This window comes from Lithobates pipiens, unplaced genomic scaffold, assembly GCF_037356315.1.
Source record: "Lithobates pipiens isolate NorthernLeopardFrog02 unplaced genomic scaffold, aLitPip1_a1.2 Scaffold_30, whole genome shotgun sequence".
Taxonomy (NCBI): domain Eukaryota; kingdom Metazoa; phylum Chordata; class Amphibia; order Anura; family Ranidae; genus Lithobates; species Lithobates pipiens.
Genome location: NW_027507791.1, coordinates 54,943,826 through 54,959,266, shown reverse-complemented (window position 1 = coordinate 54,959,266; position 15,441 = coordinate 54,943,826). Strand labels below are relative to the sequence as shown.

Below are 15,441 nucleotides of genomic sequence, written 5' to 3'. Positions count from 1 at the left end.
CACTGCTACATGGCAACAGCTCTGCGCAGGATCTCATAATATATATATATATATATATATATATATATATATATATATATATATATATATATATATATACATACACACACACACACATACATAGGTGGTCCTGTACTCCTGCCTGCAGGGGGCTCGTGCCCGGTGGGCCGCTTCTGCTTCAGCAGAAGCAGATCTGCGGGTGGCACTCGTCTGATCTGTTCTCTGATCTGCACCCGCTGGTTTACGAGTAAAAAAGGAAATAAAAAATTCCCTTAGGAAATTATCAGCAGCACAGCTGTACTCAATGGAAGATTTCCCCTCTATTACTGTTCCGGTGACAGCTGAAAAAGTCTGGATTGCTCACCGCTCTGTCCGGGTGTTTACCAGGACAAAGAGAGTGAGCAAATCACACCTAGGAGAAGGTCTATGGATGCAGGCAGGGTGGCTCTGGATTGATCCTGCACGAGTGCCCCCATAGTGAGCAACTTGCTATGGGGGAGGGTGGAGGAGCCAGGGGGTGCTGGCGGGGGACCTGAGAAGAGGAGGTTTGAGGCTGTTCTGTACAATTGAATTGCACAGAGCAAGTAAAAATAAAAGCAAAACAACACTTTACAAATCACTTTAAAGCCCACTGTATAAAATATATGTAGCCTCAGCTACATACAGTATACAGTGCTGTGTTCCAGCAGCGAGATGGAGACTTGTCTTGTCTCACTTCCAGAACAAAATCAAGTAGGGCTGAGTGCGGCTCAGCCATTCACAGGAAGCTTTGTATTCTATGAATGAAAACAAAGCTTCCTCTAATTGGTGGGGAATCTGTGACATCTTCCATCCGCCTAAGCCAATCAGGGGAAGCTTTGTATTCATTCATAGAATACAAAGCGCTCTACGAATGGCTGAGCAGTGCTCAGCCAGATTCCTTTTTTTTTTGTTTTTTTTGAGATGTTCCCATCCAGGCTACATAAAGTTTAAAAAAAAACAAACAGAATCTTGCGAGCTACCATGTGAAAATCCAAATGATAATTAGAGATGATTAAAGGACAGCTGCTAGCATTGATCACATCCCATATGCTCATGCCAAAAAGTTATACCAATATAATGCTGCGCTATCCAAATGTAATCATACGGTAACGGTACTAAATCATAATATTACTGGCTGCAGTTAAATAGTGGTGGTGAGATATTCTATTCCCATATAAATATATATAGGGATAGAATATCTCACCACCACTATTTAACTGCATCCAGTAATATTATGATTTAGTACGGTTACCGTATGATTACATTTGGATAGCGCAGCATTATATTGGTGCATAAAGTTTATACATCTAGTAGTGAAGGTAATCAGTTGGTTGGATAAGCTTGGGCCAAACAAACTATTTAACCTTCACTAAGACCTGGAGATCCGCTCTATGATACAAGACAGGTAGACCTTATAAAGTTGCTGTTCAGGTTTTAATCAGACAAACATTTTATACATGCATGTATGTGTACCTGTTAGCACTGCATATTTAATACAAGCATAATAAACAGTAAAAATGGTAATATACCCAGAGACAGATCATCTGTAAGGCAACCTAAGCAGAGGCCTAGTGCCTGGGGGGATTGTCCAGGGGGCCCAGCCACTAGATTCATGTGGTAAACCAATGAGATTATACAATTGGTCAAAGCTGTGCTCATGGTGGTCACCTCTCCAAGGAGGATGTATTGGAAGGCAGTTGGTGTCTGAAGGATCACTGCCAGTGCAGACAAAGCAAACGGGGTGGCATTTTTGTGCCTGTTGCAACGCATCTCAATGTCAAGGCAGGGCCAAAGCCGCTACCTTGTCTAGGGCCACGTTCTACCTTGATCTGTCTCTGGATTATACCCCACTTAATCCTTTTATAGTGTCTGACCCTCCCCAAACATACCTGCGTCTCGCATGGCAGAGAAAGCCAGGTGACTGTCATGTAATTATGCAAAAAATTTAACTTGGCTTCCAGAGATAATGTGACGCTGCAAGAAAAAAAAAGAAATAATGTTTTAGTTAATACATTTGTATTTTCAAGCTGCAATTTTGGCTGCCTTGCCACCAGTTTAGCTTCAAAGTTATGCGACTTTACACTTTCTGGCACTCAAAGTAACGTGGGAACCTTTTCTAAGTTGCTGCAATTTTAACTCACATACATTTTGGAAAGGGTGCCATTGAAATCAATGGGTGGCGACAAGCGACTGCATGTGTCCAGTGTCACATGACAAGTCACACTACTGGGAACGGAGCCATAGTGAACTTGTAATTAACAGCCAAAACAGAGCTGGATTCTGATTCTGCTTGGCATGTTTCTTGGGACTGCCGGTTGCAAGAGACAGCAGCAGCCGGTAGATCTGCTTGTAAACAAACACGATTGGCTGTAAACAAGATTTGCGATCATGATTGGCTGCCAGGGTGATCATGTTATCAAGAGCTATGTTGACTAGTTCCCAGCCAGTAGTCTGAGACTGGTAGCTATAAGTGTAGTTTCAGAACTACCAGTGTGCAGGGGTGCAAAGGCACGATCTCTGAGAACATTCATCTAGACCAGGGATATGCAATTAGCGGACCTCCAGCTGTTCCAGAGCTACAAGTCCCATGAGGCATAGCAAGACTGACAGCTACAAGCATGACACCCAGAGGCAGAGGCATGATGGCACTTGGTAGTTTTGCAACAGCTGGAGGTCCGCCAATTGCATATCCCTGATCTATAGGCTGCAGTCAGGACGGGGTGGGGAGATTTCCCTTCTCTCCCTGTTCTGACACCTGTAACCTGCTGAACAGGAAGTGAGGAGAAATCTCTCAAATGGGGACACAGACTTCAATAAAAAAAAAAAAAACCTGACAAAGGTAGTAACCCTTCCTTACTCTCTTTCCTCTATACCAGGGGTAGGCAAACACCACTACAGCTAGGGTGAAACTACAAATCCCATCATGCTTCTGCCTCTAGGAATCATGCCTGTGGCTCTCAGGTTTTGCAATGCCTCATGGGACTTTTATTTCTGCAACAGCTAAAGTGCCTAGGCTGCCTAACCCTACTCTATGGCCACAAACGGTGGCATTAACAGGCTTTGCCAGCTTTTAATACAAGATGCCTGAGGGATGCCGATTACGGTCTACTGGCATTTGGTGCCAACACGTTAAATGCTCTGTAAAAGGACGGCTGTTATTGAAGGCCAAGAGAAGCAACAAAACTGAGATCCTATTACATCCTGGGAATAGGAGCTGAAAGGCCGGGCAAGAGATGCCTCATAAAATATTCATAGGGTGGGCTGGGCAGCTCTGAGATGACATAACAGAGCACAATAAGAGGACGCAGTGTCCTATGACATGGCCGGCCAAGGCCGCCATATTTACAAAGCTAAGGGTAATGATGATGTACAAATTTCCGAAACCGACCAGGAAAGTCATACTACTAAAAGATATATTGTGAATGCCACGGGTTACTACAGTAGTAAACCTCAACATAAGGACGTGACATACAGTAATTCCTGTCTCTTGAAACAAGAGAAGCTTAAACTTAAAGCTGAACTACCCTTGCAGTGGGGCTCCCGCTGCAATGCAAGGGTTAATGCTCATTTTTGTCTAGGTCTCCTTTATACTCTTCCCTCACTCCTGCAGGCTTCCTACTCTCCATGCAACTGGCCCCTGAAGCATCTTCTCAGCTCTCCTTCTGTCATTCTCACTCTGTAATCACGTACAATGTAGGGCCAGCAGTCCTGCATTGTAGGTGTGAAAGCCAAGGGTCCAGCAACAACCTGGAGCATCAGAAAGAAAAGCACTGCACCCACTGCCGGGGAAGTTAGAGATCACGTAAAGCTGCTTTTTGAATAGTAACCCATCATTGTGTCAGTAGGAGGAATAGTGCCCCATCAATGGTATCAGTGGGAAGAATAGTGCCCCATCATTGGCATCAGTGGGAAGAATGGTGCCCCATCATTGATATCAGTGGGAAGAATGGTGCCCCATCATTGATATCAGTGGGAAGAATGGTGCCCCATCATTGGCATCAGTGGGAAGAATGGTGCCCCATCATTGGCATCAGTGGGAAGAATGGTGCCCCATCATTGGCATCAGTGGGAAGAATGGTGCCCCATCATTGATATCAGTGGGAAGAATGGTGTCCCATCATTGATATCAGTAGGAAGAATGGTGTCCCATCATTGGAATCAGTAGGAAGAATGGTGTCCCATCATTGGAATCAGTAGGAAGAATGGTGTCCCATCATTGGAATCAGTAGGAAGAATGGTGCCCAATCATTGGAATAAGTAGGAAGAATGGTGCCCCATCATTGGAATAAGTAGGAAGAATGGTGCCCCATCATTGGAATAAGTAGGAAGAATGGTGCCCCATCATTGGAATAAGTAGGAAGAATGGTGTCCCATCATTGGAATAAGTAGGAAGAATGGTGTCCCATCATTGGAATAAGTAGGAAGAATGGTGTCCCATCATTGGAATCAGTAGGAAGAATGGTGCCCCATCATTGGAATCAGTAGGAAGAATGGTGCCCCATCATTGGAATCAGTAGGAAGAATGGTGCCCCATCATTGGAATCAGTAGGAAGAATGGTGCCCCATCATTGGAATCAGTAGGAAGAATAGTGGTCCCTTTTTGGGCACCGGGCGCATGAATTATAGCGGTGAGGGGTATTTTTGAAGCACCTGATTAGAGCTGTAATAGGCGTAAAAAAATGAATATTCGCTTTCCTAACACTGAACCTCCTTTCCGCCATTCGGATGCTTGGGTCCAATACCTGTCACCTGATTGGCTGAAACTACAAGCGCTGCGATAGGATGATTATCAGGCATCCAATCATAGGAAAGGATGGGAGAAGACATCGAGATCAGGACACCACCCGCCGCCCTCACCAACTGCGGGTTGGGGGGGGGGGGGGGGCACAGTAGCAGCATTCGATGGGCACAGTGAGGCTGAAATTGATGGTTTCTATTTCAGAATTATGTCAGTTTGTTTGCAACCCTCCCCCCCAAAAAAAATTTGCGCACCAGCCGCCACTGGTAGGAAGAATGGTGCCCCATCATTGGTGTCAGTAGGAAGAATGGTGCCCCATCATTGGTGTCAGTAGGAAGAATGGTGCCCCATCATTGGGGTCAGTAGGAAGAATGGTGCCCCATCATTGGGGTCAGTAGGAAGAATGGTGCCCCATCATTGGGGTCAGTGGTGGAAGTGCCCCAAGGGTTGGATAAAGGGAAGCAAAGAGCCACAGTCTGGAGACCACCGCTCTGGATCAGTGGTTCTCAACCCCGTCCTCAAGCACCCCCAACAGGCCATGTTTGCAGGTTTTCCTTTATCTTGCACAGGTGCTTTAAATCAGAGTCAATGGACTGGTATTTTGGACAGCTATTTTATCTATGGGAAATTCCCAAAACACGGCCTGTTGGGGGTATTTGGGGACTGAGGTTGAGAACTACTGCTGTAGACCATTGGAGCGTGGGGGGTGCAGGCACTGCGGGGACCGGTCTTTCCACAGCGAGGAGTGGAGACTCAGGGAAATACATTTCTTTCATTGCTCCCCGAGGCATAAATGACAAATTAACCGTTGCGATACAGACACAGCCCCACTGCATGGAATAACTTTTTATTTGTTCAGAGTTTAATGAAATGCATATTACTGCTCAAAAAACAAAAAATTTGCACACATAAAAGTCATTTAGGTGAGATCACACGGGTGGATGTAATGTACCTTGCCAGTCGGACATTATCGGAGTCGTACTTGCCCCATTCCCAGTCCTTGCCGGGATCCACTGCAAAGTGCACAGGAAGTAACTTGTGCTCCGAGTCGGTCAGGGGGATGAAAGGCGCTATAGAGAGAAACCAAAACATACAGAGAATGAAAAGCTGCCTTTGTTCAACTCAAATCCTTTATATAAAAATGAATGAGGTCCTCCAAACATAACATGGAATGATTGTAGCCAGGTATGGGAAGCGTGTACAGAAATGTACAGAAATGGAAAACTATAGACCTACATTGACCCAAAGAACGGGATAGAAACTTTATATATTACCTACATTAAAAGTGATATTACAACCATTTCCACCTCAGACTGGGACTCGCACTCTATGCTCCTTACTCTTTTCCTCCTGAAGACGCCGATCCCCCGTTTTGCAGGCGACTCCTTCCCCTAGCGGGGTCCTCTGGAGCCACCCTTAATTGCGCGCCCCCTGGGAGGACTGCAGGACGCAACTGTCCCCACATTGACAGTAAATTTTAATGCTATGCAGGATAGGACTTGTAGTCCCAATGAATGAATGTGATGAATAGAACTCATGTAATTGGTGCATGAACTGAAAAAGAAACGCTCCACTATTTGGATGTAAGTGATGAATAAAAATGTAATTAGTGCTTGTTCCATGACAGGAAGATTGGGGAAGCAGCGCACAGGAGAGGGGGAGGGGGAGGAGGATATGGTGCATAATGTTAAATACGATGGAACAGATTACTGCACTGTGAAAACTAAGCATTTCTGATAAGTTGCTTTTAAAGCGTTTGTTACACAACACTTTCTGACATTTGCCCGTTGTACCATGTACTGGTATGAGAAAGCATCCTGTTCTCTTTGTATTGCTTCCTTTATGTGAAATTCCTGGTGTTCCTGCTAGTCCATCTGCTTTCCTATTTAAAACTGACCACACTAAGCAGGAGAGCACAGCATGGTCAGTTCTCTAGCTATGCTGGGAGCTCAGTGTGCTCACTTACATGATCAGACTTGTCCTAAAATGCCCCCACTGCACAGCCATGCTCAGTGTTAAAAGGAAAACATTTGGTTATAATGATCTATCTATATATCTAGATATAGGGTGGGCTTTAAAGCCAAGCGGCCGCATATATGCATGTATAAGTAAACAATTTAACTGTCACAGAAAGCTCCCAATGCATACTTGCAGCTGGGAGCTTTTGATCATATGACCTCTGACAGCCAATCACAGCGGTCACATGATAGGAATGCACACCTCCGTTTCAAGGCATTTCATTCCCTTTAACCACTTGCCGACCAGCCGCCGCACATATACTGTGGCGGGGCTGCTCTACCGGTACGGCACTCCATGCAATAGCTACAGCAGGTGCCCGCGTCGTAGGAACCGATGACCGAGGCCGCAATGTCTGCTGCCCACACGCGATCGCTCCACAGAGAGCCAGAACGGGGATCTGCCTGTGTAAACAAAGCAGATCCCCATTCTGACATGAGTAGAGAGAGAGCGCATCTGTTCCTAGTGATCAGCTTCTTCTATTTTTGTAAATATTTTATTTTTCTCCACAATACTACTACTCCGCCACTAGATGTCCTCCGTGGCTGAATGACAGCTGGCTTCATTCAACCCAACTCTTCACATAAGCTGGGCTCACAGTTCTCAGTGATCAGACATCATTGCAAGAGGTGAAAGGGCCACCCACCATTACAGAAGAGGACAGACCTGTAAAGTCACTGGACCAACTTTTAAGACCGCATGAAAAAAAAAAAAAAAAGTAGGCAAAAGGTGTTTTTTTTTTTTGTTTGTTTTAAAGAATAGAACCGACGGAAGGGCTTCAAGAAGGACTGGCATCATCAGTGATACTAATACAGTGATCAGTGCTAATAATATGAACTGTCACTGTACTAATGACACTGGGCAGGAAGGGATTAACATCTAGGGTGATCAGGGGGTATGCATGTGCCCAAGCACGCGGATGATATAGTAGGTACATGATCCCACGCAGGGAGGCTGCTTTGCCGCCGTACATTCTCGTCATGTGGTCACAAAATTTTTATATATATATATATTTTTTTTTTCTTATCGATTTCCAAAGCTGGTTGTGCAGGTATCTATCCTTGGAAACCTACTAATATGCAACAACAAAACTTGTGTGTGTGTGAGATTTTATATATATATATACACACACACACACACACACACACACACATATATACATATGACATGAGAATATAGGCGGGTCCACTAATAACTGAACACACACAGAAAATACACAACATATTATACATTTGTTATACATTTGCAGGCGCTCTCTTTCTCCCACCACTAGTACTGCGGTACTGGACCATGTTAGAAATTTACCTTGATCCTTGCTTTGCTCATTTTGTTCCATGGACACCAGAGCAGAGAAGTGGGCTTGGTCATAGGCCAGCACAAGCGGGGAGCTGTGGCACTTGGTGGGTGGGACCTCCAGGGGAAGGTAGATGCCCCCAAAGGGTATCGGAGCGAAGGCTGCACATACAGAAAGATCAGTGTCAACTCTAAGAGCACCAAACCTGTACAATATCAGGACATCAGAGAAACATTATACAAAGTAAAAAAAACAAAAATGCACATCGATAAGAAAAGTAACCACATGTGGCCACCCAGGCTACAGATTTAACAATTTACCAAACTTGAAGCATAGATCTAATATACATGTAAACTGATCCGGTTCAAAAAATTGGATAAGAAAAGCCAAGAAACTGCAAACTGAGAAGAGAAAATTTTTATTGGACTCAAACATACCCTTATCCTCCTCTTCTGGGGTCCCCTGTCAGCACTCCCAGTTCCGGTGTCACCCCCCCCCCCCCCCCCACCTAAACCCCTACTGCCCGCTTGCTGAGAGGGGTACTTTGGCACTGTGTCCATAGACATAGGATTTGTCCAGCCCCCGTGCAATAGGATTTGATTTACAGCAGCAGCCAATGGTTGCGGAATGAGTGCGGAACAGGAAGAGATAGGTGTCACGGTCCCTACTGTGTCTTTTAGACGGCTAGGCGTGGTCACGCCACAAGTGGCTCTGGGTGGTATTGAACTAATGACTGTTTGTTCTTGCCGTTTCTGTTTCTTTACCTCTGAGCCACACCTCAGTTCTATTCTGCCTGCTTTCCAGCTATGCCTAGTTTTGCATAAAGTACTGTGGGCAATTCTGTTTGTACCTGTCACTCTTGGATCAGCTGTGGCAGGTTACCTAATTAGCTGGGTATAAAGCACTGCTTCACTCTAAGACCCCTTTCACACTACACCACCCATAGCGTGGGCGGTAAAACACTGCTATTTTTAGCGGCGTTTTACCGCCGGATTTGCGGCGCATTTCGCCCGCTTTTACCCCCGCTAACGGGTGAGAAAGGGTTAAAACTGCTGGCAATACGCAGCAATGGGGAGCAGCGGTAAACACACCGCTCCAAAGAAGCTGCTGGCAGGACATTTCCCTGATGTCCTGCCAGCGCACCGCTGTAGTGTGAAAGCCCTCGGGCTTTCACACTACAGGCAATGGTGCAGCTTTTTTAGGGCGGATTGCAGGTACTATTTCTAACGCTATAGCGCCTGCTAAACACCCTGGTGTGAAAGGGGTCTAAAGGCTGGGTCAGCTCATTGTCTCTTGTCACCAAAGGTACCTGTGTTCAAAGTTACAGTGTTCCAAGACTAACCCCGGCTTCTGACCCTGGCTTGTATTTCGTTTATGCCGACTTCTGGAATCCCGGACAAAGGTTTTCTTCGACAATCCCTTGGCTTTTCCTGTCAAGCCCCCGTGCACAGATTCACAGCCCAGGTAGCTTATCTGTTTGTTACTGTGGGCTGTGTCTATTTGCAAGGGTGAGCGTACATCTCCGCACCATGGACTCCAACCTAGGTAAGACCTCACAATAGGGCTCTTTCACACGGATGTGTTCGTTTACGGAGCCCGCTCTGCTCAGCGGGAGATCACTCCGTCGATCCCCGCTGAGCAGGAAGATGACGGGTCCATCTCTGCACACTGTACAGGGATGGACCTGTCAGAGCGCCGCTCTATCCTATGGGGGATCAGATGAGGACGGACGGACGGACGGACCGTAGAGTCTGTCGTCACCCGATCCGATGACGGATGGAAAAGTAGGTTTTTCCTCAGTCATACTTTTTCGGATCAGATGTCAGCAGACAGGTCACCGCTGACATCCAACACTCCATAGAGGTCTATGTAGCGTCCGTTCAGGCCCACCTAAAAAACTGACAGGTGGACCTGAATGGACAGTCCGTGTAAAAGAGGCCTAAATCTGTAACAGGATCTGAACATCCTAAAGAATATATAAAGCTGAAGACAGCAGATATGCAAGTAAAACTTATTTAGGGAGATTTGTTTAATCTCTGTGTATCATCTGAGGCTGTTCACTGGGTATATGTGGGGGGTCTACATCCATTTTAAGGAACCAGGCAACACCCGGCATCAAAATTCAACAAATATTGCCTCACTTCCACGGATCGGTTTGGTTTGGTACACTATTTTGAGCGTTTCCATTATGAAAGCGGCCCATACAACCAAACCATACCACACCATTCAGGGTACTGCTTTAGATGTGGGGCCATAAAAAAATGGTACAGTACTGTTAGGGCGGAGCTACTGGCATCACACAATACATTCCACTGATTGGTGGACAGAAAAAACGTCAATGCTCACGTTAACAGGATTTTTTCAAAATCCTGTATGGCCCCTGGTGGTCCGACTTGCAGTGGAAACGCTCACCTGAATAGAATGGACCATTCTAACGCTTCCAAACTGTACCGACCCGAAACGTTCTGCTCAGTGGAAACGAGGCATTAGACAGCCAAAAATGGTTGAACTTTAGGCAAGAAAACCCAAGGCAAGCAGATATAAAACTAGAGAGGCATAAACACCAGGGATCCTCAATGAGTTGGGAAATGGAAAGTGGGCAACAACCGGGCACCAAGATTCAACAGACAATAATGGGGGGGGGAATCAAGCAAGCAAACAAACCCAAGGCAAGCAGTTTTAACTCGAGAACCTCAAAGAGCAAGGCAAGCAGGTATAACTCGAGAACCTCAAAGAGCAAGGCAAGCAGGTATAACTCGAGAACCTCAAAGAGCAAGGCAAGCAGGTATAACTCGAGAACCTCAAAGAGCAAGGCAAGCAGGTATAACTCGAGAACCTCAAAGAGCAAGGCAAGCAGGTATAACTCGAGAACCTCAAAGAGCCAGGAATGCAGTTATAAAACGCGGGAATCTCAAAGAGCCAATCAACACCAGGGATCCTCATTGAGCCGGGCAAGCAGGCAAAACTAGAAAACAACAAGCAAACCCAGGGCTCCAAGACAAACCTGGAGGAACATCATGCGGGCGAGCAAACCCAGAGCAAGCAGCAGAAGTATAGAATCTTTAGCTGTAGAAAGAACAGCCCATGCTCAGAACTTCAAGGATAACAAAGGTGAAACAAGGAGGACAAGCAGCAATTCTAGAGAACCCCCTAAAGGGCAAATCATAAAACCTTGAGGTATAGCACAAGAAATAAGATAATGAAAAGCCTTGCAACACAAACTGACATGGCACCTATCACAAATCTATAAACTAAATAAGCGTGACAGAACTTCCTTGGCCTACGGGGAAAATAGAAGTCATAGGTTTAAAAAAAAAAAAAAACACCACAGCGTTGCCTGCAGGCAGTGTATACGGATATAGAGCAGGTAGGCAGAGGGCAGGGGGAAGTATGTCCGTCAGTCACCACTTTCTATTCATAGCATGTGGAAAGAATTTCACTATCAGATATAGCAGGACAAGAATAATCAACACAAAGGCGTTTTGAGGGTGGTGGTGATGTGTGTTGCATATATCATTGGAATTGGGTTAAATTTATAGTCATCACAAAGCAACACTGACATTACGAGAGTTGGCATAGTGGGCACAATGTCACAATTTTAAATCACTGTCAAAGCGTGCGAACCACAATGGCACCTGAAACACAGTGCAATTCTGTGTTTGTCGTGAAGCAAAACATGTATTTAAAAATCACTCTTAGCATTTCCCCCCCCCAAAAAAGGAGCAGGAGCTTCTTTTGGGCAACAGACGCCCATAGGGCACGTTCGTCATACAAAAACACAAAAATGGCACAAAAAAAAATTGTGAGTGGGAACACTTGTCTGCTACGCGATACGTGAACAGGGCCTGAATTTGGATGAACTGGTTAACTTGCTGGTATCCTCCTTTCCCAACAGCATACTAACAGCTACTGCCTGGTTTAGGTTGAATCTATTGCAGTGTATTGAAAAAGTATTCACACCGCCCCTTGAAATTTTCCACGTGTTGTTATGTTACAACCAAAAACGCAAACGTATTTTATTGGGATTTTATGCGATAGATCAACACAAAGTGGCACATAAATTGTGATGTGGAAGGAAAACGATAAAGGATTTTCAAAATTTGAAAAGTGTGGGGTAGATTTGTATTCACCCCCCAGAGTCAATACTTTGTAGAACCACCTTTCGCTGCAATTACAGCTGCAAGTCTTTTTGGGGATGTCTCTACCAGCTTTGCACATCTAGAGACGGACATTTTTGCCCATTCTTTGTAAAATATCTCACGCTCTGTCAGATTGGATGGAGTGTCTCAACAGCAATTTTCAAGTCTTGCCACAGATTCTCAATTGGATTTAGGTCTGGACTTTGACTGGGCTATTCTAACACATGAATATGCTTTGATCTAAACCATTCCATTGTAACTCTTGCTGTATGTTTAGGGTCGTTTTTCCTGCAGGAAAAAGGTGACTCTGTATACTGCGGTCCTATTTTTGAGAATCTCCAAATTGGAACACATAGCAGTGGATAAAATTAAGGGCAGGTTTGTCTGGAGGGAGCCCACTCCTTCCATGTGCACCTTACTGCAAAGGTTAGTTAAAAATTGGGGTGGTTAATATGTATTGGCATAGTCGCTTGAAATCCCTACCACAGATGTACGTGACAGGGTGATAACGCAGGAGTCCAATAAGGACATTCTAAAAAGTCTTCCCACAAGAATTCGGAGTGGTGGAATTTGCACTTAGCCAGTCAAAAGATTATTATTTTTTTTTAAGTCAGGCATTGTTGGAAGGGAAGACTTGGTTCTCAGCATTCCAATTCACCATAAAGGTGTTCAGTAGGGTTGAGGTCAGGGCTTTCTGCAGGCCACTCAAGTTCCTCCACCCCAGGGGTCTCCAAACTTTCAGCACAAAAGGTCCAATGGCCTTCAGACTTTAGGTGGGCCAGACTGTGGCCATTGGGAGTAGAAATTGTCCTGGAGTCAGTGGGAGTATACAATGCATTTTTGGTATTGGGTGAGGGAAAGGGGCCCCATCATTGGCGCCAGTGGAAGGATTATGGGCCCCATCCTTGGTGCCAGTGGAAGGATTAGGGGCCCCATCCTTGGTGCCAGTGGAAGGATTAGGGGCCCCATCCTTGGTGCCAGTGGAAGGATTAGGGGCCCCATCCTTGGTGCCAGTGGAAGGATTAGGGGCCCCATCCTTGGTGCCAGTGGAAGGATTAGGGGCCCCATCCTTGGTGCCAGTGGAAGGATTAGGGGCCCCATCTTCGACGCCAGTGGAAGGAATAGCACCCCATTGTTGGTGTCAGTAAGAGGAATACTGTCTTAACGGGGGAGGAAAACTGCCCCAAGGGTGAGATAAAGGCAAGGAAGCGGTCCCTGGGTCGCAGTTTGGAGACCACTGCTCCACACCAAGCTACGTCTTTATGGAGCTGGCTTTGTGGCTAGGGGCACAGTCATGCTGGAACAGAAAAGGTACGAATCACACAATAGTCTAACTGTGTTTGTATGGTGTAGAATCAACAGTGCCCTTCATTGGAAACACCTGAGCTCAATATGGTAGGTGTGATGGTAGGCCATGTGTCCTCAAACCTTTGGTTATATAGTTTATTTGAAATGGAGCATTACATAGAAGAAAAACAAAAAAAAAAAACAATTACCTTCTCCACCAGAATCTCTCAGCATGGTGTCTGCCACCACCACTATGGGTCTCTTAAGGACATGTGCAAGTACAAAGACGTGAAACTCCTCCAGGCTCTCGTACACCGGCTCCTCTACGCTGTCAATCCTGTCACATAGAGAGAGTTTATTACTTTCACAGCACTATCTATGAACAACTTCCCAAAAACAATTATCTCCATGTCCTCCCTGCAGCTGAATCAAATTCATAGACACTGGAGGGAAGAATGTGTTGATATCTCCAGTAACTATTCAGTTTTTTTTTTTGTTTTTTTTTTACTTGTGCAAGCTGGTAAATACAAAGCAGGAATCCGAATCAAAGCAGTCAATTCTAGTTCTTTTGATTAGCTCATACCAAGCACAATGACTTCATTGAAAAGGAATAGAAGTGGACCAATAGATATATAACCTATAAAAAAATAAATAAAAAAAAGGAAGCCATTTGCATCCAGGGCTGATCACGCACATGTGATCGCCGCTTAAGCAGTTACAGGCAAGAGCCGACAGCCTTCCATTGCATTTAATAGGGTGGCCTACTTGCAGCTAATAGTGGGTACCCCCCTGAGCTGGGGCATTCGCAAGTGTAAATGCACCCTAAAAAGTAAAACCGATGGCACCATTTACTGCTGAATTCCAAGAATTCAGAAACTTTGCAAAAAATGCAGGCACACTATGAGTTAAGTCCAATTAGGTGCATGTCACCTTCTGGACTGATCTTTACTACTTATACGTGACAGGTTTATTGCACTCCCCAAGGATACATGACACTGGTGGCTGTGAGAGAGGAGAGAAGCACACAGAGCAGCTATGCCCGCCCCTTCCCTCTGCTACCCATTTACAGAAGCCTTTGTAATTTGTGAATGAGTTCAGATAATACAAAGCCTTCTGTGAATGGGCAAAATGAGGGGAGGGGTGGGCATAAAAGTTCCAGTGACTGTGCTCGAAGAAACTTAGGCCCTAAAGTGAGCAGCATTGGAGCTCAAGAAGTTATCTTCCTGGAGCACAATAAACCGGTCAGATGTGAATAATAGAGATAAGTCTAGGTGATGGCAGGCACCTCGTTCCATGTAACTCATTGTATGCCTGCAGTTTTCACAGAGTGATTGAATTCCTGGAATTCAGCTTTAATACAGTTATCAGAAAATATATCCTTTTGTATCCTGAATACAAGTCACTCACCCTCCACCGTTTCCACCGTTGGTGCCATAATGCATCCGTGGCTCACTGGAGGCAAGCTTTATTAAATCATTCCACTCTTTCTGCCACTCCTCTTCTGTGTAGACCAGGCCAGACTGACAAGAGCAAAAACAAAAAGTTGATTAAAACTCCAGTTTCATACAAAAAAAATAACCCAGTATGTGGCAAAAATCTAAAAAACAGGTTTCGCTGCAATACTCACTTCCACTTCAGTGCTGTCCAAAGCAAATCCCCCTACCTCCTCCTCAAGAACAAGATGAGGAATATCTGAGGATGTCATGTGACCAAAATAACTGGAGTTCTGCTTCAAGGAAACAATGGCACCCCCATTCTGACCCTCGTATTTTCACCTTACCTGCACCTCCCTAGCAGCCAATGAGATTACCTGGGACTTACAGTTATGGGAGACAATGTTATCTGCTCCCCTGTTGCAGCATTTAGGTCTAGCCCAAGCCTAGTCATACAACCAGAAGGCTAACACCACTCCCCTGAGTCACCAACACAGCCAATCTATACACCAG

General features: G+C 45.3%; 1 protein-coding gene across 4 annotated transcripts in view; it reads right to left on the bottom strand.

Moving 5' to 3' along the window:
• The window catches only part of OTUD7B (OTU deubiquitinase 7B), a 120,520-nt gene that overhangs the window by 5,156 nt on the left and 99,923 nt on the right, over window positions 1-15,441 (bottom strand). For all 4 annotated transcript variants that reach the window (XM_077464247.1, XM_077464246.1, XM_077464248.1 and 1 more), the window contains exons 6-10: window positions 14,903-15,015; window positions 13,705-13,832; window positions 8,081-8,230; window positions 5,712-5,829; window positions 1,911-1,995 (exon numbers count right to left, since the gene is read on the bottom strand). In XM_077464247.1, coding sequence (XP_077320373.1) covers window positions 1,911-1,995; window positions 5,712-5,829; window positions 8,081-8,230; window positions 13,705-13,832; window positions 14,903-15,015 — 594 coding nt within the window. The remainder of the gene's footprint in view (window positions 1-1,910; window positions 1,996-5,711; window positions 5,830-8,080; window positions 8,231-13,704; window positions 13,833-14,902; window positions 15,016-15,441) is intronic.